General features: G+C 47.6%; 1 protein-coding gene across 2 annotated transcripts in view; it reads left to right on the top strand.

Moving 5' to 3' along the window:
• WT1 (WT1 transcription factor) overlaps positions 1–8,374 on the top strand; it is a 47,261-nt gene extending 38,887 nt beyond the window's left edge. For both annotated transcript variants that reach the window (XM_057317302.1, XM_057317301.1), the window contains 4 exons: positions 208–358; positions 3,815–3,904; positions 4,504–4,596; positions 6,979–8,374. In XM_057317302.1, the coding sequence (XP_057173285.1) occupies positions 208–358; positions 3,815–3,904; positions 4,504–4,596; positions 6,979–7,100 (456 nt within the window). In that variant the 3' untranslated portion in view covers positions 7,101–8,374. The remainder of the gene's footprint in view (positions 1–207; positions 359–3,814; positions 3,905–4,503; positions 4,597–6,978) is intronic.
• Positions 8,375–24,067: the final 15,693 nt, after the last annotated feature.

The following is a 24,067-nucleotide window of genomic DNA, read 5'->3' as shown; positions in this document are numbered from 1 at the left end:
TGGCATGCTGCACTGTAGCACGTCCTGATCTGTCATCCATTAGTGATGTCTGCTGTGAGCATCTGGGGTATGGATGGGAGTGGTTTTAGGCCTTATATGTGTCATTCCTTCTTTGGGTATTTTCCAACGCTCAGTTCCCCTCGGGATGGACGTGAATGTTCACATGTGGTTTAAAGCATCCGTTTCTCTTACATGCTCTGCTTGTAGGATGTGCGACGTGTGCCCGGGGTTGCTCCGACTCTTGTCCGGTCGGCATCTGAGACCAGTGAGAAACGCCCCTTCATGTGTGCTTACCCGGGCTGCAATAAGAGATATTTTAAGCTGTCACACTTACAGATGCACAGCCGGAAGCACACTGGTAAGTGTGTCCCCTGTCCAGCCTTGTTTCCAGTGGCCTGGGCAAGGGTGGTTCAAGAGGTCCTGCCCCTGGCTGTCACACTGCTAAGCACACAGGAAATGTCTTGGATTGACAGTAGGCAGTGCTTTGAAAGGTCTGGCCAAGGTGATAAAAAAAAAGGCTGCAGGGGCATTTTTCGTCCTGACTGTCCATCCTTTAATAAAGAATTCAGTGAAGTGTCTTCGCGAAGGGCAGAGCAGAGTGGTGGAAAAAGATCCACCGAACTAAAGAGACTTCTTGTGTTTGAATTCTGGCTTCACAACCAAGTGCTGAGACCTTGAGCAAGTTACTTAACCTGTCTTTAGAATTCATTTGTCTCACGGACAATGGAGGTGGTAATGCCTATTTTATTCCAGTGTGAAGACTAGATTCACTTTTTTTTTTTTTTTTTTTTTTGAGAAAGAGAGAGAGAAAGAATGAGCAGGGGAGGGACAGAGGCAGAGGGAGAGACAGTCTCAAGCTGACTCTACATTGAGTGTGGAGCCCCATGTGGGGCTCGATCTCATGACCTGAGATGATGACCTGAGCTGAAATTAAGAGTTGGATGCTTAACTGACTGAGGCACCCAGGCGCCCCAAGTCTAGATTAACTTTTAAAATCAAGTTAAATGCAAGGCATTAGATATGAAGCACCTAGTATAGTACCCTATGTCAATAGGTCTGAAAAAGCAATAATGTAACTATTAGATTACTATTAGCATCTCTAAAGAGAGGGGACCTATTCTGGGAGTTTGCAAATCAGACCGTTTTGAGATGGGCGAGGTTAATAAGACTTAAGGAGAGGTGGTCCAAAGAAAAACTAAACTACTTGGGTTAGTAATAACCAACCCGATAGGAATGGGAAGATGGATTCGTAGGTTTAATTTTTGTTTTCAATCTTAAAAAAATGATTTTTGATTATGTGTCAAGGAAAATTGAATTTTCGCACAGGTCAAGGGATCTGCCTTCCTCTGGGAAAGATAACTGGCCTCGTCTGGTTGTTGGCCCTCTTCAGTGTGAACAGCCGTTTCACAAATGTTTGCTCTTGGCCTTGTGGGCACTGGACGGGAGTGTGGTTGGGTTCCCACTGCAGGGAAGCAATGTGAAACACAGGCTTTCCTACAGGGGAGCTGCTTCTGTTTTTTTTTTTTTTCCTGTAACTGGAGGGACAGTTTCATTGTTACAGTTACCCTTACTGTTTTGTTATTACTGCTTATTTTGCTTTGGGGAAGTGGAAGAAGAGAGCAGGCTGTATTCACATCTCTTCGGATCGTTGGACTTTGCTAAGTTGTTGTGTCTGGAGGATGCAGGTCTAGTACAGACCTGAGCTTGCACTCAGTAGACCACATGCTCTGAGGCTAAATGTGAGAGAACTAGGGATCTGGTGTATTTTTACATGTTTCCCCAAATGGGATTGTTTGAGAAGTATCTGTGAAGGTTATAAAGAAAATGATAAACTAAAATTGTGGCTGGAGAAATGCAAGGGAATACACTGAAGGCAATATGGCTGTAGAAACCTTGACTGGGAAGAGGCACCTAGCAAGCGGTGAGGGGGAGATGTCTGTGTGAAGGGGAAGCAGTGCACAAGGTAGCCATGATCCCCAAGCCCGCCGGAGGCTTTAAGAAGCTCTTCTTTGCAGAAGTCAAGGAGAGCAGCCTGGTATTTAACAGTCCTGCAGCCCTTTTCTTGAAAGAAAGGAGTCTTTTCTTATCTACATATGACAATAGTAAGATTATTATATTAAGTACTTTTATATTAAATTTTTTTATGTGCCAGACTCTCTACATGCATTATTTCATTTAATCCCCACACACTGACCAGTTACCAGGTGGGTAGCATATAGTGGAAGCAGGACCCACACTCATGGCTTTTAACTCCAAGTTAAAACCCCCTTCTCGAAGAGTTGATGGTCTGTTTTGGAGCTAGGATACACACAAATGAAAAGAGACTAAGAGAGTATATGGCCGTGTACTAAACCAGAGGCTGGAGGAGCTGAGAATTGCTGATTTGAGCTAAAGTCATCCTAGGAAGAGGAAGGGCTTGGGCTACCCATCAAAGGGCTGGTAGGGTGCAGTAGAGGAAGTAAAGAAGGAGCAGAAGCAGAAAGGCAGGGAAAAGAAATTTGAGTAGGGCCGTTGAAGTACAAGTCACTGGGCCCAATATAAATACAAAGTGAAGGAAAGGCTCCCGCCCTCAGGGTTTTCCAGCCCCCGGGGCAAGGTAGCCCTGCACGCAGTCTACCATGTTAGATGTTCTGTAATACATTGTGTACTGAGGGAAGGAAGGGTTTCTGATCTGAACGTGAAATTTCCAGGAAGGCATTGCAGAGGAAGCAGGTGGCATTGGTGAGGGACGGACAGTAGACTTTTTGACGGGGAGGAATGTGGAGATAGGGACAAAGGACATAGGTGCATTTGGTGTGAGCAAAGTGCAAGGCAGATGTGGGGAGTGGTGAGCTCTGGTACAGCAGGAGTACAGATTAATTAGGGGAACAGAGGAGGTTATGAGGCCGGAAAGACGATGAGGGAATGCCCTGCAACAGAAAGAACAACTGGTCCTGGGATGGCTTGCTCTCCATCCCAGAATACCAGTGACTCAGAATTCTCATAAGAAGGTGGGAAGACCCAAGGTCGCTCAGTGCACTCATGGAACTTCGTTCCCAGTATTTGGCTGAACTTTCTCTAGCAAGGACAGGGGTGGGGCTTCTCCCTTCTGAGGCAGAAGGTTGCGTAATCCCACTACCGACTTTTCTTGGATAAAGGAATACTGAAACCTTTCTAAACACTTTGGTTCCTGGTTTCACTTGAGTGTCTCATAATGTTAGGCTTGATCCAGAAATGAGAAGTCAGTAGCAGGGAACACCAAATCTTTAGGCCATAAAACATAAAACATTTATTGTATGGGGCCAGCTTCAAGGCTAGCCATCCCAGAATTCTGCCTCCAACTCAGTTGAAGAGTTAAGACTTCTTTGGCTTCTTATTTATCTAAAGATTCTCTGCCAGTAGTTTTCTGGAGCAGTGCCTCTGTGCAAGGCACTGGGCAAAGAAGCCCTTTATGTGGATGGCCTGGTTCAATCTGTTCATAAATCTTTTGAAGTTGTGAGATTATTGGCCCCCTTTCTCCATAAGGAAGTGGCACCTCACCCAAAGCTCTAAGTGGCAGAGCTGGGTGTGACCCTAGTGTCCGACTTCAGAACCTGAGCTCCCCTCCACTTATAACTTAGAGCTCAGGGACCATCCTCATATAACTAGTCCCCCGTTCTACACTCACTGTCCAGGAGCCTGTGTGCAGGGGGGTCTTCAGCCTCACATAGCAGCACCCTAACAAGGTCTACCCACATGCCTTAGGCATTTTGGGATCCCTCAGTCCCAGTAGGAGAGGTTCCCTTGATCCCCATTTCCAGAGGCATTTTCAAATGGAATATGTGTCTTCCCCAAGGTGAGAAACCATACCAGTGTGACTTCAAGGACTGTGAACGAAGGTTTTCTCGTTCAGACCAGCTCAAAAGACACCAAAGGAGACACACAGGTTTGTAGGCTCACTTCTCATTGCTGGCAGTATGTTCTCTTGGGTTGCAGTTGATTTTGTGATTCTCTTTGTTGTTGAATATGGATGTGAGAAGCCACTTGCTTAGCTTTTCCCAATAATCGCACCCTCCCCCACCGCCCATCTCTGGAGATTTTCCTTTTCTTAAGAAAAAAAAAAAAATACAAAGAAACATCCCACATTTCTCCTGCAAACCGCAGAACAGTGGGATCCCACTAGCCATTTGCTGATGATACGCTGAGTAGCAGTGAAGAACAGGGTGGTGGGAAGCACAATCCAATTTGTAGTGTGTGATTCACTTTTTCAGTCTTGGACACAGCCGAGACTCTGGTGGGAAGCTGGACGTTTGTGGTTAAGGAATAGCTGTTCCCCAGACAGAAGCAGGTCTTCAGGGATTACTGTGCGGAATCAGGTGGTCCGTGCCAGGCCTGGGGCATGGGGGACATCTGAGGGTGAGGCAGACGTCGTCAGGGGGCTGGAAATGCCCGGCTCCTCCGGCCACCTCCAGGAAGCTGGCCCTGGGGGCCTCATTATGCTCCCACATCGTTAGGGCTGCGGCTAGACCTTCTCTGTCCATTTAGGTGTGAAACCATTCCAGTGTAAAACTTGTCAGCGAAAGTTCTCCCGGTCTGACCACCTGAAGACCCACACCAGGACTCATACAGGTAAAACAAGTGCGTAAACTTTTCTTCACATTTATTTTTCATTATTTTTTTTAAAAATACTGTTGAATGAAGTGTTTGTGATGGGAGAGATTGGAAAAGACCAGTGTAGAAGTTCTGAGTAGGGTTTGAGAGAAAGAACAGTGCGTGGCTATCTTTAAGGGAGATGTGAAAAGAACACTCTCTTACTGCGTGTCCAGAAAGAAAGGAGGAGATGGGCTAGGTCCTCACTGCTCCCAGTTTGCTGCTGACACATGGTGTCACTCAGTTTGATAGGATCGTCAACTTCACAGAAGAATAGCAGAAATTCTCACAAGCCAAATATTTATTCTTTGGAGAGCTCACATTTCTTGACACTATTTTCAGAGACCCGAATCCATGCTGGGCCAGAAGTTAAGGTCCCAGGAGCAGACATGGTTTCTGCCAGACTCATATCAGCATCTGGATATTATTTCCTTTGTACTAGTATAGAGAGGGGAACAGGACATGTATTCACTGGTCGCTGAAAGTTTTTGCTTTTGCACAAGGTTGGTGTGATTCAGAATGAAAATAGTGTATGTTTCAGCTTTGGAAGGAGGGCCAAGGCTCAGGGTTATCCCGCTGTATCTTTGCAACATCCTTGTAAGAAGAGGAGGGTAGGCTTGTTTTATCCCCAGTTTTCAGATGAGGAGACTGAGGCACGTAGCAATGAGATGATTTGTCTCCAGTCCCAAAGCTAGTAAATAGCAAACCCAATTCCTTCTGCTCCCAGCCCACCATGTCCCTCAGCCTTCTTTCTTGGAGAGAGAGCATAGGCTCTCACAGCCCAGGGAGGAGAGGAATCAGGAGGAGAGGCAAGGTCAGCAAAGCTGAGTGCCATTGAGAGACTGAGGAGAGTGAAGGCCAACAAGAGAAAGGGTTGGGCTTTGTCCATTAGAAGATGACTTTTGACAGCATGGCTGGAGGTTGGGGCGGACGGCCAGGAGCCGGATCAGGAAGAGCAGAGGAACAGTGAATGGGAGGTGAAGGAAAACAGGAGGTCATGACCCCCAGTGCAGTTGCAGATCCTCAGCCCGAAGAGGCTGCATTTATACACAGGGTAAAGGCACCTGTGCCTCAGAGTTGCTGGGACGGACGTCTCTCGCCTTACTCAGGTGCCTCTGGTGTTTCTTCTTTTCCTTAGTTATCATCCTTTGTATCTTGCCCCCCTCCTCCTCCAACCCTGTGCATATCCGCCGGTGTCCAAAATGACCCACGTCGCTGGCAGACTGTTTTACCCTGTATTTGATCAGCCCCTCAGTTTAACCTTGGGACAACACCTCCCCTGGGACATTGCTCCCTGCTTGTCCCAACCAGTAGTTCTCAAAGGAGGCAAAGTGGAACCAGAGATATCCTGGAAAGATCTCTCTGATGGTACAGAGATTGGCTCCTGTGGCATTTTTACTTAGGATAAAGCCACAGCTCTATTTCCATTAGGGCCAGGCTTGGGAGGTGGGATACTGCCAAGTGCATGGGCTTTAGAGTAGACAGACCTGGATTTAAGTGCAGCTTGGATCTGCCCTCACTATCGGTCTAGCCTCATCTCCAGAGTAGGGATACTAATGCTTCTCTTACAGGGCTGTTTTAAAGAATACACGAAATGACTTACGTAGATGGTGCCCACGACAAGGCTGGGCGTATACTAGGCACTTCATAAATGCTGATTATCCTCCCTGTTCAGAATGAGTCTTGAAAGGAACTTCTGAGAGCTCCTTAGATGGAGAGGTTTCGATCTTTTGGCAGCCTCGTTAAAAATCTTATAACTGTGTCTCAACTAGAACGGGGATTATGCTCTGAATAACACTTTAAGGTAAAAGAAGAAAATATCCTGCAAACTGGAATCAGTGACTTATCTTAAAATACCCAGCCCATCCCGAATATCTACACAGACGGACGTATTAAAGTTACAGTGAGAGCTCTACTACAAGGGGCAATCAGTCAGTAATATCCAGGGTGATGATTCTGAGCTCCTGCAGCCCAGTCAAGCTCAATTCCCTGGGAAGACAGTGGAGGGGAAACACTTATGCAATTCACAAAACGGTCTAACAGCAAAGGTTGAAACAGATGTTTCCCCCTCGATTACATTTGAATTGCCCAGACACTTGGATTAACTGGACTCTTGCCTTCTCTGCCATTTCCCCAGTCCTCTGACTTAATAATATTTTATGCTTTTTATCGTAGTTTAATCCTTAAGGGCCCCGAGGTGCTGCCATTTCAAGGCTGCCCGTGGAATGAGCCCGATTTGTTAGCCTAGGGAAAGAACTAGAGGGAATCGGGAGTGCGTGCCTTGGGATGGTTTAGCTCGGGCCTTTGATAGTTGAACTTGTGTGCAGTCTGTCCGCTGCAAGCATCTCTGACTGGCAGTTGTGTCCACAGGTGAAAAGCCCTTCAGCTGTCGGTGGCCCAGCTGTCAGAAAAAGTTTGCCCGCTCAGACGAATTAGTCCGCCATCACAACATGCACCAGAGAAACATGACCAAACTCCAGCTGGCGCTTTGAGGGGGTCCGACACGGGACACGTCTATGTCCCAGGCAGGACAGTGTGTGAACTCCTTCCAAACCTGACTTTAAAATTCCTCCTCACTCACCTCTCTAAGAAGGAAATGGCCGGTGATCGTCTTCATCCAGCTTCCAAGACAAGATGCTTGTCCTACCGGATCCTACCAGGTTTGCCCAGAGGGGTCGGGCTCTGCCCTGCTTGCTTTTAGTTGACTCAAAGGCCCTGGAGAAGCGGCTGTCAGTGTCCAGTTAGTTAAAAGCCCATCTCCGCCATTTGGTCTGGATTTTCCACTGTAAGAAGAGCCATTGTTGACAATGTCCCCCCGCCCCCTCTTCTTCTCCTTTTACGCTCCTCTTCACTAGGAATGGAGTCATTGTACCATTTTCCATCATAGAATATTTATAGGCCGGGGCATGTGTATGTGTCTGCTAATGTAAACTTTGTCATGGTTTCCATTTACTAACAGCCAGAAATAAATCAGAGAGCAAAGCGCTGGGGCTGAGTCCCGTCCGGCATTCCGGAGGTTAGGCAGGCCGCTAACCTGGAAGGCAGATGTAATGCTACCAGGCACCTTTAAAAATGTGTGCGTTTCAAGCAGCTGAAGAAAGAACCAGAACTAACCAGTACCTCTGTAGAGAAATCTAAAAGAATCTTCCCGTTCGGCTAATTCAATGTTAACATGAGCACAACGCTGTTTAGAAACTGTGCTTGAAGATCTGAGATTTTGGTTTTGTTTATTTTCGACTTTTTTGAGTTGTAATCACAAGCATCTCCCGAGACGTACATATCTCCTCACACAAAGGAAGTGGGATTCATTTTTATCATCTGGGGTGTCCTTAGAGTGTACAGACCACGTTGGGTGTGTGGCTTCAGGTTGTAAAAATTAAAGTGATTCTAGAAGAAAATTGGGCTGGTCCAGGATCTCCACTGATAAGACTGTTTTTAAGTAACTTTGAGTCTATCAGTGTATGCGACAAAATGAGACTTACTAGTGTGAGGAAATCCATTGTTTAAAGGTGTGTGTGTGTGTGTGTGTGTGTGCGCGTGCGTGCACGTGTGTGCTTAAAGGAGGGTGTTTATTATTTACTGTTGCTTGAAATTATTGTGTAAATATATATATCTGATAATGATTTGCTCTTTGACAACTAAACTTAGGAAATGTATAAATGTTAGATGCATCACTGTTTGGTGTTGATCTTACAGCGTATCAATGATAACACTAAAAATGTAACCTGCATTTTTCACTTCACTCTCAATTAAAGTCTATTCAAAAGGAAAGTGGCAAGATTGTATCAGCTGCATTGTGTTCAACTCTTAAGAACAGTTGAGACTGTCTGAAACAGGTAAGAAGATGCTGCTGGACATCGATGATCACTAGTGTAGTCTGTCCACGTCCTGACTGCCCTGTTTCTCCCTGTCGAACCTCAGGAGGCAATTGCCCATCCTGGAAGCAGCTAGCATCCTTTCAAAGGGATGGCACTCGGGCTGTGCTCGGGGGTTTGTGGATCGCATGGTGGGAAGCGCTTGGGGCTTATTTTAATCAGGCTATCCTCGTATCACTTGCTACTGCAGGTCAGCAAATGAGAATAGGGATGCTAATGATGACTGGTCTTTCTGGAAAGTTCACAGGTACATACTGCAGGCAGGGGGCCATGGGCTGAACACCGGGCACAACGGAGTTGCCTACTGTAGTTGCTATGCGTCAGCTCAGCAGGTTCAAAACTGCTTAGACTTTCCAGGACAGCCGAGTGTAAAAGCAAAGGTCTGCATTATGTATGAACTATGAACTCTGTCTGGTTCTGGCGTATGGTCTCTCCGCCGTAAGTAAGGACATTGAGCTGGTGCCGCCCCTCCCAGCGCCAGGAGCTGGAGTGCGCATGCGTCCAGCTACTCCTCTTCATTTACAATGTATCCCGAGCAGACCGCAGCTCAGAGTTTGGGCCGCCTAAAAGTCCGGTCCTGAGGCCCCTCTTCGTTTGCATCTGGCTCTTGCATCACTGTTAATTATAGCGAGTATGGTGACTCATTTGTATCAGCCGGTTTTATCTTTTCCTGCCAGAAGACAGCATTTCTCTGGAGAAGCTCAGGACAAGCATGGCAACGTCAGCAAGTCAGAGCGAGCCAGGTTTCACAACAAAAGCAAAGCCACATTGTTTCAACGGCAGGAGGAAGACCAGAGATTCTCACACTGCCCTAGCGGCTTAGCGGGCGACAGTTAAGGTCATGGGCTTCGGTAAGCCGACCAACCTGGGTTCAAATCCTAAATCCCCAGTTTACTCCTCTGTAGGGTAGGGACAGAGGATTCCCCTGCCTGATAGGATTATTGTGAAGATTAAATTTGGAAGGGAGGGAGGGAGGAAGGAAGGAGGGAAGGGAGAAAAGGAAACATCTAGGACATAGCAAAGGCTTAAAAAGCATTACCTAGGGAACTGATTACGTAAGAACTCACCTGCTAATTTCCTTTTCTTTTCTTTTCTTTTTGTTCATTAAAATTTTATTTTTTATAATATTTTTTATTATATTATGTTAGTCACCATACAGTACATCCCTAGTTTTTTATGTGAAGTTCCATGATTCATTACTTGCGTATAACACCCAGTGTACCATGCAATACATGCCCTCCTTACTACCCATCACCAGCCTATTCCATTCCCCCACCCCTCTCCCCTCTGAAGCCCTCAGTTTGTTTCCCAGAGTCCATAGTCTCTCGTGAGTTCATTCCCCCTTCTGTTTACCCCCCTTCTTCTTCCCTTTCTTGCCCTACCGATCTTCCTACTTCTTATGTTCCATAAATGAGTGAAACCATATGATAATTGTCTTTCTCTGCTTGACTTATTTCGCTTAGCATTATCTCCTCCAGTCCTGTCCATGTTGCAGCAAATGTTGAGAAATCGTTCTTTTTGATGGCTGAGTAATATTCCATTAGCTCTGCCCCCAGACATCCCCATCTTCGTTGGTCAGCCCTGCAAAATGACAAATCCATTTTCATGTATCCCCGACCAGAGGTGAGGTTTGCAGCAATAGGGCTCTTGCCAGCATCCACATAGAGACGACATCTGCTTGCTTTGTGTCTCCTGTGAGGCTCTGGTGGCAGTGAGTGTGTGCTTCTGAGACCCACGGAGCTGAGCATCAGTCAGTTGTCAGGGTGAAAGCTGGTGAACGTTGGTCAGGGGGAGCTCTCTGTAGCTCCAGTGAGGCTCTGGTGCACTTGTCAACGTGTGCATTTTCCCTCTTGCTTTACTATAGTGTCTAATTCGGTGTATGGTTCAGTATCTTTGAAAGGCCCCCTTCGTCTTGCTGGATCTTCACGGACCGTTCCAGTCATCCCTAGCCCTCTCATCTCTGAACTTGTGTAGACGTCTACGTATGTAACATTAAATAGTATCTTCTGTGGGTGTAACACTTTCCCATCCAGGACAATCTGTAAGGTCAACAGGGCAAGTGTTATTGCCACTTTACAAACGAGGAAGCCGAGGCAGGACTTGGTCTCGGTGTTCAGTATCCACCAAATCATGCTTGATGAAGTAGACTTGTACTCTGCTCCGTTGTTTCGGATCTGTGAGTGCTCTCTTCCCAACCAGACTGGGAGCTGCTCGAGAGGAGCAGATCTCCCTTTCTTGGGTTACTCACAGAAAGGCATTCTCAACCTTCAGCGACCATATACATCACCTGAAGAATCACTAAGGGCCATGCTCCGATTTGGAAGTTCTGGGGTGGGGCCTGAGAGTCTGCAGTTCTCACAAGCTCCGAGCTGGGCTGTGAACCACCCCTTCCGTAGCAAGGACCTGGAGAGTGGGCTCAATAAATACTTGCTGGAAGGTGTCCGATAAGATTCGCTCCTGATGGTCCTGGGGCCACACTGAACCTGTCTAGACCAGAGAGGGAACAGCCAGGGAAGATGGCCTGGGGCTGTGGTGCGGTGGCCCGTGGAGCTGTGAGTGGGGACAGGCATGCTGCATGTGTTAGCCCCGGTGAGGCCATCGAGGAGGTTTGTTTTCCAACCCAGTCTCCCCATCCTCTGTTGGTGACTCACCACAAGCAGGGAGGACCCCTGGGGGAGATGCAGTGTGTTGAGTATTGAGCCCTTATAAACCTTCTGCGGTCCACATCGCCACAGTGGGCCTCGACCTCCCTGACACCCACAAGCTGGAAGTCTGTGGCTTTGGAGAGAACTTCCTCCCCGTGAGCCAGCAGCCTTGCTGGCGGGCAGGAATTCCCCATGTCCTGCCCCTACCAGGAACCACTTGCTTAGCACCTTGGGTACCAAGGGGCAAAGGCAGCGGCTTCTGGAGCCCTCTCTTCTCTGCCGGGTGTTTGCACTTCTTGTCTTGGACCCACAGGTGTGTCAGAGAGAAGTGTGTATGTGAGAAGAACAGTGGTTCTCGACTGGGGGGCATTTTTCTTCAAAGACTCATAGCTGGCAGAGTGGCTTCTAAGAATTTCTCACAGGTAGATGTGTAAGACAGTAAGGAAAAGCAAGCTGCCACAGGAAGGAAGACAAATCCCTAAGAAAATATGAAGGTGCTGGCCCTTTTCATTTAGGTCTTTGCTTCTAATGACTGTTTTATGTATCAGGTGATTGAGATCTGCGCAAAGCTTACTAGGTAAATTCAAATGATCAAATGATGTCGGTCACACCTGGTCTGGTTTCTTGCACTGAGAAAGTAGCTGCTTCAGGGGAGGGTGCCGGGCTTTTCTCCGTTTTCAAGCAAAACCCTGATTCCGTTAGTTCTTGAGCCGGCCTTGAGAAGGAATGAGAGAGCCCAACAGCAGAGGAAGGGGCTGGGGGCTTTCCAGCCCAGCCAGCAGCCAGCCATGCGTACGCAAGTCCGGAACAGGGTTGGTTTTCAGAGACAGATGAGAACAAACCCCGCAAGACCCAGGACTCTGGAGAGGCGGTGCCGTTAGGCCCAGACTGAAAACCAGCCAGGTCTGAGTGGAAGCCTCAGACGGAGGGATTGCAGATGTAAGCCGCGAGGGCAGACCCAATCAGCACACGTGAGCTGAAGAGATAACGAGATGTTTTTATGGAGCAGGGGAGGACTGAAGCTGGTCCGGGGGAGATGGGGCTGAGATAAATGCTCGGGGTGGGTTGGCTGAAACAGGCGGCTTTTCCCCTCGCAGCGTCCCAGGAGCACTGGGGATGTTGACGCCGGGTAAGAAGGATGGCCTGACACGGCAAGGACTCTGAGGGCCACTGAGGAGGCAGCTGGACTCCGGGAGTAAGAGGAAGGAGGGATGGAAAGAGGGAGACCGACAGCTCTGGGAAGCAAGATGAGACGGATGAGGGATGAAGTGTGGATGTCAGGGAGGTCTGACAGGAAGAGGGGGCTTCTGTCTGACAGGGCCTGACCCCCACGTGAACCGGAGCCAGCACTGTGAACACACACCCAGGGCTCTCCCACAGAGGAGGTGCTCAAGCGTGAACACGAAAGTGATCATAATGGGGCCGTTTATTGGACCTTTGTGTGTGGACTGGAGCCAGGCCTTCTACTGAGAGTATTCCCATTTTACAGATGAAGAAACAGGTTCCCAGAAATCAGTCCCACCGGGTCATCCAGCTTGTATATGACAGAGTCGAGATTCTCACCCGACTCCGACTCTTAACCCCTTCCTTGTAGCCTGTTTATCCTTCTGTCCCAGGGCCTGTTGGCCCCTCAAACCAGAGGAGGAACAGCGATGCCTCGCCCACTTGTTTGTTCAGATACTGGGAATGTTTGTCAAGTGCGGGGAGAAAGAACAGGCACGATTGGCAAAGTGTTCTCTCCCCACATACCCAGTTGTAGAGCTCTTTTGTAAAATATGTTTTCATTCAGTATTTTATATTAAATACCGGAACTTAAGAAATGACATAGCATGATGTTAGCCGGACAGTGATAAAAGGGGAAAATTGAGAAACACATTTAAAAGTTCAAGGTCAATGAGTACTTTTAAAAAGCAGCATCCTGCTTTCCCAAGGAGCTGAATGTCAGAGGGAACTGGCTGAGGAGGAAGCTGTTCGTGTCTAGTGATGGTGGGGGAGGGGGAATCTTGTGGATGTGTGCCTGGATAGGACTGTCCCCACGTCTCAGCAAGCAGCCTCCATTTTTCTAAGGTGTCCTTGGGCCCTTACTATCCAAATGAAGAGGGCCAGGGAGACTGTCACAGATGCCTCTTGTCCCCATTTTTCTGAGGTCTAAAAATATAATGACCCATGTCACTGGCCTCAATTTGGACACAGCTTTCCTTCCAGCCCCAACTCTAGCAAATCTCTCCCCTAGCAGGGGAAGAAGGGCATGGGGATGCTTGGTCAGGGCTTACAGAGATCTTTCGGGAGAAGATAATCAAGAGGGGCTGCATGATAAAGAGGTCTTTGAATTCACTGGGTGGATAACACAAAGTGTGTTCTGAGGAAGATTCCCGAAGCTGCCATCTGGAGACAAGCTGCCACCACTTTTAGGCAGTGGCCCCGAGGCCCCAGGAGAAGCAGCTGTAGAGATGTGGATTTCGAAAGACTCCCCCATTCTAGTAACATTCAATACTAGTGGCAAAACACAATGGTTTTGTTTGCTGATGCAGCCGTTCACCTCTGACAAGAGCAGCCTAGAACAGCCCAGAGCAAAGCATGAGAATTGTTGAAGCAGGCCGTGGGGTGAACATGTCCTCTAGGAGGTAGGAACATTCCAGCATCGTGACACAGCCACTAAGAGCACAGGCTCTGCCATCACACCTGTGAGACGTCAAACACCTTCTGAACGTCAGAGCTTCCTCTCCTAACAAAACTGGGTGCCTCCAGGGGTGTCCAGAAGGTGGAAGGGGACCCTGCAGGTGCTTAGCCCATGTACCGTCAGTCAAAGGCAGTCAGGTGTCTGGCTGTACATCAGACAGGCTCAGGGCCACCCCTGCCAGCAAGCTGTGGTCCACCCCACTGCACAGAAGAGAGCTGGGCTGCACTGCGCGACGCCGGCCAAATCCCTCTTGTCGCACAGTTGTCTCCATCGTCTTTGTTTGACCTGCCCAACTCAGGAGATTGAAGGGACTGGCGATGCAAGGTCACTTCCCCACCTGTCGGTCACCTCAGAGAGGAGGGTGCGGTCAGGTGGGAGTGGCCAGCACCCCCCCCCCTTAAGGCGTGCAGGACCTTTGTGTAAAGGTCCTCTCTGAACGCATCAAAGTGCTTCCCGCTGGTTCACCTTCCCAAATGGGAGGGAAAAAGTATTCAGAAGGCTTGACGCAGGCATATTTTTTTCACTGGTGTGTGTGGGCAAGTGGGACGGTATCGAGGAATTGGGAACTGTATGGGTCTCAGTTTGCAGGCCAGTTGGGGGCCTTGGAGACCCCTTTCCTTCTAAGTTGCTGGCTGCATTTCTTGGTTGGGTGCCCCAGATGAGCAGAGCAGTGGCTCAAAAAACCAAAAGCAGCAGTGATTAAAAACTTCTGGTACCAGGTTCTGAAATGAATTTGTGGTCTGAGTGTGTTTAACCCATAATGGCAGGTTTATCTCTCAAATCATGGTCATCGCCATGATACTACTAAACCTGGATAAAACTGGGGGCGCTGGGGTGGCCCCGTCGGATAAGCGTCTGGCTCTTGGTTTTAGCTCAGGTCATGATCTTGGGATCCTGGGATCGAGCCCCACGTCAGGCTCTGTGCTCAGTGGGGAGTTTGCTTGAGATTCTCTCTCTTCCTCTCCCTCTGCCCCTCCCCCTTCTTCTGTGCGCTCTCTCTCTTTCTCTCTCTCAAATAAATAAAATCCTTAAAAAAAAAAAAAACCTGGATGAAACTGAAAAATTTATTCATTTATCTGACCGTCTACTGCCAAATCACCAGAAACTTCATTTCATTTTGCCCACTCTTCTCCACACTTGTCCTTTTAGGATTATAGGCTCTATGAATAGATGAAACACAGTTTCACTCCCCAGATCAGCCACTTACCAGCCCCGTGACTCTGGATAGGCTGACTTAGCCCTCACTTTGCTCATCTGTAAGGTGGGGCTATAGCATTGACCTCATAGGACAGTTGTACTGGTTAAATGGGGACAGCTGCCTGGTGCGGTGCTTGGCACATAGTAGAAAGTTAATATACAGCAGCCCTTGCTCTTGTTTTGTCTTTGATACTGTGGGTACCCACTGGGTGTCTGGGTATCTGGCTGAGCGTGCCTGGGGAAACCTCTTGGCTTTTCTTGGCACCATCCCCGAGCCGGAAGTTAAGGGGGGGGCCAGGATAACGGCAGGATGGGCCGGTGTAGGCAGGGCCCTCAGTCCCGGTGAGTCGCAGCCCTTTTCCTGCTGCAGGCATTCCTTGCCGGCTCCGGCAGACGGAATGCAAACAGCAGGCGAGTTCGGTACCATGCCCCGGACTGCCAGGATGCACTCCTAGAAGCAGATATGTGCGGGCTCCCCCCGTCAGAAGAACTCATTAGGACAGTCTGTGATATGGTGCTGAAACCGGAGGCTCGTTCGGGCGGGCCGGGGATGGGGAAGTCTCGTCCCCCCTGCGCCCCTACCGCTGATAAAGGCAGCCTCTGCTGGCAGGTTTCATTTTTCACTGGGCCATCTGCATCCAGTCAAGGGTAGCTTGTCTTTGCGAAAAACCCCCTCATCAGCATCAACCCTGCACACCCTCTCCCCTGGGTTAGCCACCGCTCCTGGTGCCCGGGGGCGTGGGGACCGTGTGGTGTCAACACACCGGCGTGGTCACAATGTCCACAGAAGCGTTGATGTGGACGGGCTGCTTATATGGCGGACGGCCTACTGCTTTTTACCAGCCCGAATTACTGCCGAGTTAGCTCTGTGTTAGCTGGTCTATAAATCTTCAGGGCAGTGTTTTTATTTTCTTAATTTTATCATTGCTGTGACCCACTGCTATCACCTGTTCCTGGAGAGAACATTGCTACTCTCTCCTGTCACTGTTCTTTCTTTCTCTCTTGCTCATCCCCTTTCATTCCTTCCTTCCACTTCCCTCTGGCAGGTTGGAAGGTCCCAGTTTGAGATGGCCGGTCTGAGATAGCTCTGCCCTTTGATGCTGGTGTTCTCATGGCAGTCCTGAGGGGACACCCTGCGCGACACTATTCCTGCCTGCAGTGGATCCCTGTAGAAGCCTCATAGGTTTGCTGGGAGGGAACTTAAGAGAAGGTTCAACTTCCAGCCTTAAAGTCTCCCACCTTTTTTTTTTTTTTTATCACCAAAATGTTTAAGACCAACTGTAGCAGTCTGGGTCTTCCCAAAACATCCCTTCAGAGCTGGGATTGGCCACTGTCGTCCAATTACTGCCGTTAGAACTGCTTTCATGGGCCTTCTGGAGAAACAGACGTTTTACGTAGGCTGAGGAGTTGTGTCACTCACTGCCGAATTTGAAACCAGAGAGAAGTTTATAACTTTATTCATTTAGCAAACAGATATCGCGAGCCTTCTATGTATCATACCCCTAGTTTAGAGATGAAGTAAGCATGGCCTTCTCGCCAAGGTCTAGTGGGAGAAGCAGGAACTTAAACAGATGGTACAAGCATGGGCAAAAGATCACGCATGAGCTTTGCTTAAAGAGGCTTGGGAAGGTTTAACAGAGTGTTTTTCAGCCTGGTCTTGAACGATGCATAGGAGTTTCTGAGAAGGAAGAGAAGGGAAGAACATTCCAGGCAGAAGAAACTGCAAGAAGTAAAAAGACAGGGAATATCTTAGTATACCTAAAGTCGTAGTGGGGAAGGAGGGCACTGGGCCACTGTCCAAAAAGACTGCTGCTTTCTCAAGATGGCGCACCCTTGGATCTAGTTACCCAGTGGTATGTAAAGCTGGCTTTCACTGGCTTGTGAGCCAGTTATTAAATATTTAGAATTTTGTTGAGGCACCTGGGTGGCTCAATTAAGTGTCCGACACTTGATCTCAGCTCAGGTCTTGATCTCGAGGTCGTGAGTTCAAGCCTGGTGTTGGGCTCCATGCTAGGTATGGAGCCTACTTAAAAAAAAAAAAAAAAGATTAGAATTTTGCAAGCCAGTTGTTAAAACATTAGTTGCTTGGACTGGGAGTATTTGTACCATAGAAACTGACAAGTGCTACAGAGCAGGACTGTTTTTGTCCGTTTGTTTTCTGGAGAGCCAGTTTACCAGCATAATGTGTGTTTGTACTCAGTCAGTCATTCCCTTTTTCCATGAAGGCCCTGCTTTGATTCTTCTTAAGCATCTGGGGTCAAAAGACAAATAGAACAGCAATCGATTCTTTCTGTTTTGAAGATGACTTGGTGTGTGTAGGCCTTGTGCCTGCCTCACACCATATTCTTCTGCTTCCTCCCACAAGCCTGTTCTAAAGCCTCACTGGGGCCCAACCTAAAGTCAGCCCCACTGGGATCAGTCACAGACCCCAGCCTCCTCCCTCCTGGGCGAGGCAGCCCTTGTCCAGAAAGAGCTCCTGCAGGGGTGCTGGGCCTCCGATGCAGGACATCTCCGCTCAGCCAATGTCAAGGAGGGACCGACTTTTTGAAGAAACATTTTTTTCTTCCTTTGCACCAATGGACCAATTATTTCATTGTCAGTTGACACCGCCTTGGTCTTGATAAATCTATGGATGGTTCCTTAGGCCCTGAAATCTCTGGCCACCAACCATCGTCCCACTGTAGTGTAATAGAAGGAGTCAAACAACACACTCCGATCACAGCTTTGCTGCTGGCTGGTGATGTATACAAGTGTATACAAGTTACTTAACCTCTCTGAACCGCACTTTGTTCATCTGTGTAATGGGAATAACAAGCTCAGCTCCTCTGGTTGCTGTCAGGATTTAACCAGACCATGTCTGTAACGGACCTGGCTGTGCTGTTTAAAGCCTCTTTCCCTCCACTTCGGCTCTCACCACCCCTGACTACTTCCACCCACTGCCTTATCCGCCGTTAGCCAGTGGAGTCTGATGCTGACTTTCGTGTTTTTTTTTTAAATCAATGATGGATCTACCTTCACATTTCTTCTGCTGGACCCTATTCGGAGCGTATTCATTAGGCTGGGGAAAAAGTCAGTGACTCATCTGGGGAGAGGACTCGTTCTATGGCTTTATTACTTCTACGCTTGAATCCCTCTGAACCTGTAAAAATAGATAATAGTGCTCACCTCATAGGTCTATTTATTTATTTTTAAAAATTTTATTTATTAGCGAGAGAGTGCGTGCACAAGGAGGGGGAGCTGCAGGCAGAGGGAGAGGGAGAAGCAGACTCCCCACTGGGCAGGGAGCCCAACATGGGGCTCGATCCCCGGACCCCAGATCATGACCTGAGCTGAAGGCAGACGCTTAACCGACTGAGCCACCCGGGTGCCCCTGCCTCATAGGTTTACAGCAAGAATCAAATGAGATAATGTATTTAAGGCATTTAGCAATTTGCCAGGTGCACTGAGAGCAGTCAGTGATGGGAGCTGCTGGGATTTCACTTGCTACGACTAAATAGAGTTGAAAGGAGTCCGAGGGTCAAAGGACAATAGAACTGGAAAGAAGCTTAGAATCCAGTCCCCTTATTTACAACAATTCAAAGGGCCACAGAATGAGTGGCAAAACCAGGACTCAAACCTAGGGATCCTAACTCACAGGTCGGAGTTCACGTCTCATCAGCAGGAAATGGTTAATCCTCACATTGGACTTTTTTCCCTACCAAAGTTGGAAGAGAAGAACAACACTCAAGAAAGATCATTAATATTGGGGTTTGTTATTTTGAGGCTAATTAGGACTCGCATTGCTGTGATCCCCAAGGAAGAAACTGTAAGAGGAGCCCGGGGCCTTGTTTCCAAGAATATGGAAGCTGTTATGTGTTGCCTCTGAGCGCCCTGGTGGGGACCAGAGGCCCTGAGAGCTGATGGGACGTACATCATCAAGAAATCTGGCTGCTCTGAGCCAAATACGAATACAGGCAAGACCCCAAACTGGGATTTTAGTTCTCTCTTTAGGAAAATAAGACATTTTAACAGATAAGACAAAGATGGGGAAATTGGCAAAAATCAAATATCAGCCTCATAATAAGTGTATTTGGAACAGAATATTGACCATATGTAATATGTGTGAAAGAGATTTTTAAATAGATTTTTTTTCTTTTTTCTTTTCCTCTATGTTTATGTTGGCCATTAGTTTGAGAGAACCATCGACGTTCTTCACTGTTGAAAACCTTCCTCTAGGAGCGGTCTTTTTTTTTTTTTTTTTTTTTTTTTTCCATTTTTGGCCCTTGTTTTAATCTGAATACCCAGGACATAAAAGCATGGGAAAGGAGGCTGAGGGGAGGTAAGCCCATCTCTCTGTCCCATGTGATGTCTTTACACCAACCCCTAGTTACTGCAGAATCAAAGGCTTTGGAACCAACAGGCCTGGGTTTGTGTCCAGCTCTGCTGCATTCCTCATATGATCCAAGGAAGTCATTTCGCCCGTGCTTATCACATTCTCTTATCTCTAAAAAGGAAATAATAGTGGTACTTGCCTGTGTCTGCCGGGGTCCAAGCAGGAGGCAGAAACCACACAGTGATTTGAACAGAGATGGTTTAATCTAAGGAAGTATTAAGCTTGGAGCTATCAGTAACTCGAAAGACATGGAGAGAATTCTAAAGGCTACACCAGAGCTGAGGGAAGGTACCAAGGGAAGGACAAACTTGGGGTGGGGAGGCCTTCCCTGAAGCTAGGGTTCAGACTTGATTGGAGATCGCAGCCCACCAGATGGCAGAGACGTTTGCTGGGTTGTTTGGCCCAGAGCTGGTATACAGTGGTGAGGCAGGAGGAAGCAGTCCAGGGACAGGGGAGCCCAGGTGGGTGGGTAAGGGGAAGTAGGGTGTTGGGAGGCTGCTTCCTGGCAGGTGGCGCTTGGCCTAGGATTTGTGGCATTGATGTTGGGAGGGCCATGAGAAACGGTGCTCCAGGGGGCAGGGAAGCCAAGGCTGGTGGACAGGTGCACGGGGGGAGCTGCGCAGCCTGAGGGGAGGCCTGAAGTGTGTGCCGCAGGAAAGACACAGCGAGGTGGTACTGGGCTCTGAGCAGGGCTGTGAGGTTGCTAAGGAACGGGGTACCCTGGGTGGAGCAGAGCACCCCTGGGGGGGCCCCCACACGGTAGGGGGAGTGGTAATGATTGGAGCAGCAGGAGCAAGCAGAAGCCAGAGAGCACACCACAAGCAGGAAGAGAAGCTTCTTCCTCCTCTCACGTTCCTCCATTGCCCTCTACTGACGGAGCTGCACACGGTGGGCAGCGCTCCGAGTCGGGTAGTCATTGCAGAGCACGCGCCGAAGGGTGAGTGTGGAGCTGGGCGGCCACACGCTGCCTCACCGGCACACACGTTCCGAGAGGTTTTTGAGGGACTGAGTGAGAGAGGCCGCGGAGGGTCCTTCTCACCATGCCTGCGAACGTCTAGTGATGGACTCTGTTCTCTTCATTCCTGCCGGGGGCATCCATCCCCACTTCCCCGAACGCGTCCCAAGGCCTTCGATTTATGCGGTAACAAGCTCCGTGGCGCGGTGAGAAGCCAGTTCGGAAGAACGGCCGGCACGTCGTGTGGGGGCTCCGGCCGAAAGCAGCCCGGAGCCAGAGGCTTCGAACGGTGCGGACTAGCAGCAGCACCTTTAAAGCCGCTTTCTGGGTACCTGCAGCCGGGGCGCCCTGGACTAGGGCCGCACCTGTCCCCCGTCCACCAAGATGTACGGTGACGCTGCGGTCTCCCCAGTAGGGCCACCCGCGTGTGTCCATTATACCCTCTCCCGCCTCTGGCATGGCTTCCTGCTGCTTCTGTCCCGCCTTTCCCTGCGTGCAAGCCGCTTCATTGGGTCCCCATATCTTGTGGATGGCTACTTTAAAAGGGACTTGAGAGGCCACCCGACATCATGTTCGAGATGAGGCGCAGCAAGGGGGAGTCGATTTCCCCAGGTCATTCAGCTCGAGGCAGGACAGTGACTGGAATCTAGGTCTTCTGAGGGCATCACACTGTCTGCAAGGGGCATGCGTCGCATGAGGCCTATGTCTTATAACCTGAAATTGAGTTTTCAAAGATGTGTCAATATAGGGGTGTGTATGGGCTTGAATAGTGTCCGCCCAAAAGTCCTGTCCTCCCTGGAACCTCAGAATGTGACTTAATTTGGAAAGAGCTTCATGGCAGATGTAATTTGCTAAGATGAGGTTATACTGGAGGAGGGTGGGTCCTGAATCCAATAGGACTTGCGTCCTTATAAGAAGAGAGGGGGAAAAAAAAAGAAGAGAAAAAAAGCTGGAGACAGAGACAGAGACACAGGGGAGAATGTCACATGAAGCGAGAACAGAGACTGGAGTAACGACAAACCAAAGGATGTCAAACATTGCTGGCATCCGCCAGAAGCTAGGAGAATGGCATGAACAGATTCTCCCTCTGAGCCCCCAGGAAGGACCCAGTCCCTCTGGGACCTTTATTTCAGATCTCTGGGCTCCTGAACTGTGAGATAAATTTCTGTAGTTTTAAGCCACTCGGTTGTGGGAAACTTAATACCGTGTTCATAGATGAATGTCCAGTGAGTCTATGTGTCAGGAGATTCTGTGCCTGATGTATGCCTGTGGTTGCTTGTCACATTTCACAGAAAATTTTACCTCAAATCATCAGTCTTGCCATCAGGATTCACTAGGCGACTGTCCTCTATCCATGCATTTGCTCTGTGATGAGGGAGATGCTGAAACAGAGCGAGATGGAGTAATTTGCCAGGTCATACTGCAGGTGAGCAGCCCGTGATACTTGGAGCTGTTCTGTTTGCATCCAAGTCGCTGCTCCTTCCATGGCACCATAAATAATCCTTTTACTACACAAATTCTCCCAAAATATGAGGGGTGGGCCCATTACCTGAGGCTACTGTATGAACTGAATTTGGTTTTGATCCTTACATCGGAGAAGGACACACACAGCTCCACCTGGACCCTGCTCCCGCACCACCAAATAATTTCAACTAATTTTACGTGGGAAAAGATGCAAAAGCTGTATATCAAATTGTGTCCATGAGAATAAATAGCACATCTTAAAAGAATTGTCCATTATGGTAATACGAGGTTTATTCTGGGAATGGAATATGTAATTTGTAGAAACTATTAATGGTTTCCTATTTAACAAGGAAAATAATTATCTTCATAAATCCAAATGCCTTAATAAAGAGTCGATCATTTTCTTTGGTCAGACATAAAAATTTGATAGGAAGAATTTCTTGACACACACACACATACACACACTCACATACTTAAACACTTGCAAATTAATCTCAAACGATTGAGATGCCATTTCACATTTGCTAGAATGGCAACAGTGAAAACGACTAACAACACCAAATACTGACAGAGATGTGGAACATCTGGAATTCTCATACACTGCTAATAAGAGTTTAAAATGCTAAAGTCATTTTGGAAACGTTTTGGCAGTTCCTTATAAAGTCAAATATATACCTATCCTAGAACCCAACAATTCCACCCCTTAGTGTCAACTCAAAAGAGATGGAAACATACGTCACCAATAAGAATTATACCAGAATGTTTATATCACCTGTAATCACAATAGTTAAAAATGACAAACAACCCAAATGTCCACCGACAGGAAAATGGATAAATAAATAGTGTCAAATTCATGTAACGGAATACTAGTCAGCAATAAAAAGGCATGACTGACTAATCAATGCAGCAATCTGGAAAAATCTCAAAAACAGTTTGAATGAAAGAAACCAGACACAAAAGAGAACATACTGAATGATTCCTTTTATATGAAGTTCAAGAAAAAGCAGTAACTCAATGGTGATAGAAACCAGAACAGTGGTTATCTACAGAGAGAGGACATTGGCTGGAGAGGGCATAAGGGAATTTTCTAGAGTGGTGGAAATGTTGGGGTTTTGATTACTTGGTTGTATACATTCATCAAAAATCATCAAATTTTTCACTTAAAAATCTATACATCTCATTGATTTTACCCCTGTTAAAAAAAGTACTCAAGTCTGCCTCATCATCCATGAGGACGAGGAAGAGAAAAGAATGTTTGCAGTAGAGTCGGTAAATAAAACAAAAATAGAAAAATGTTAAAAATTGTTCAGCTTGGGTGTTGAGCACGTGATGGTTTCGTATCCTTTTCTCTCTACCTTTGTGCATGTTGAAAATTTCCATAAGAAAAAGTTTTTAAAAAATTAAATGCAAAACCAAACCATCCTTAGTGTAGAAGGACCCAAGCAATTCTTCTTGAAAATAAAAGCGGACAAAGATGTCTCTTGCTACAATCTCCATTTCATAGAGATTAGATCCCCTGGCAAGATCTATTCACACAGCACCTTAAAATAAAATTGCAAAACCGACCTGTCAACTCTAAAAGACCAAATTCTCTTAAATATGACACTTAAAGTCCCAAACATGTACTGATGTCTTAACACAAAAATGTTAATATTTTTTTTTTGTTTGGTTCCCTTGCCATCTTTATGCTTATGTAAAAAAAAAAAAAAAAAATCCTCCAGGTTTCAGAATTAAGGACAATTTTATCCTCTGAAGAAACAATTTAATTATCCCAAACATTTTTGGGGTTACCTTTGGTAGGGTTGATGGAGTCTGGATACTGACTACAAAACTGTCCACCGGACTGGTGGGACTCGCTGAGCTTTCTCTGTGGTCCTGTATCTCAGTCTCCCCCAGAGGCAAGTCACAACTCCCAACTGTTCTCTCTACTCGCAGAAGCCAGCATCCCTCCCAGCCTGTTACTTTGCTTGACTGGATTTTGCATTTCTTTGATTCTTGAGATATTTAAATGTCTCTGCTCTAGTTTTAAAGACCTTTAAACTTGGTAGAATCCTTCATTCTTTGAATATTTTTCCAGTCTTGGGGTCCAACAACACATAAAATCCACTAAAACAACAACCAACCGGATTCTGGATATTTCTCATTGCATTGTCTGACTTCGTGCTCACAGCTTCCAAAGTTACCCTATTGACAAGGAGGACAGGCCAGGAACTTGAAATGCTGTAACTATTTAGAGGTTAATGTTCCTTGAATTCCATTTTTCTCTTATGA

The sequence above is a fragment of the Ursus arctos genome, unplaced genomic scaffold, assembly GCF_023065955.2.
Source record: "Ursus arctos isolate Adak ecotype North America unplaced genomic scaffold, UrsArc2.0 scaffold_23, whole genome shotgun sequence".
Taxonomy (NCBI): domain Eukaryota; kingdom Metazoa; phylum Chordata; class Mammalia; order Carnivora; family Ursidae; genus Ursus; species Ursus arctos.
This window is presented reverse-complemented; position numbering and strand designations above follow the sequence as displayed.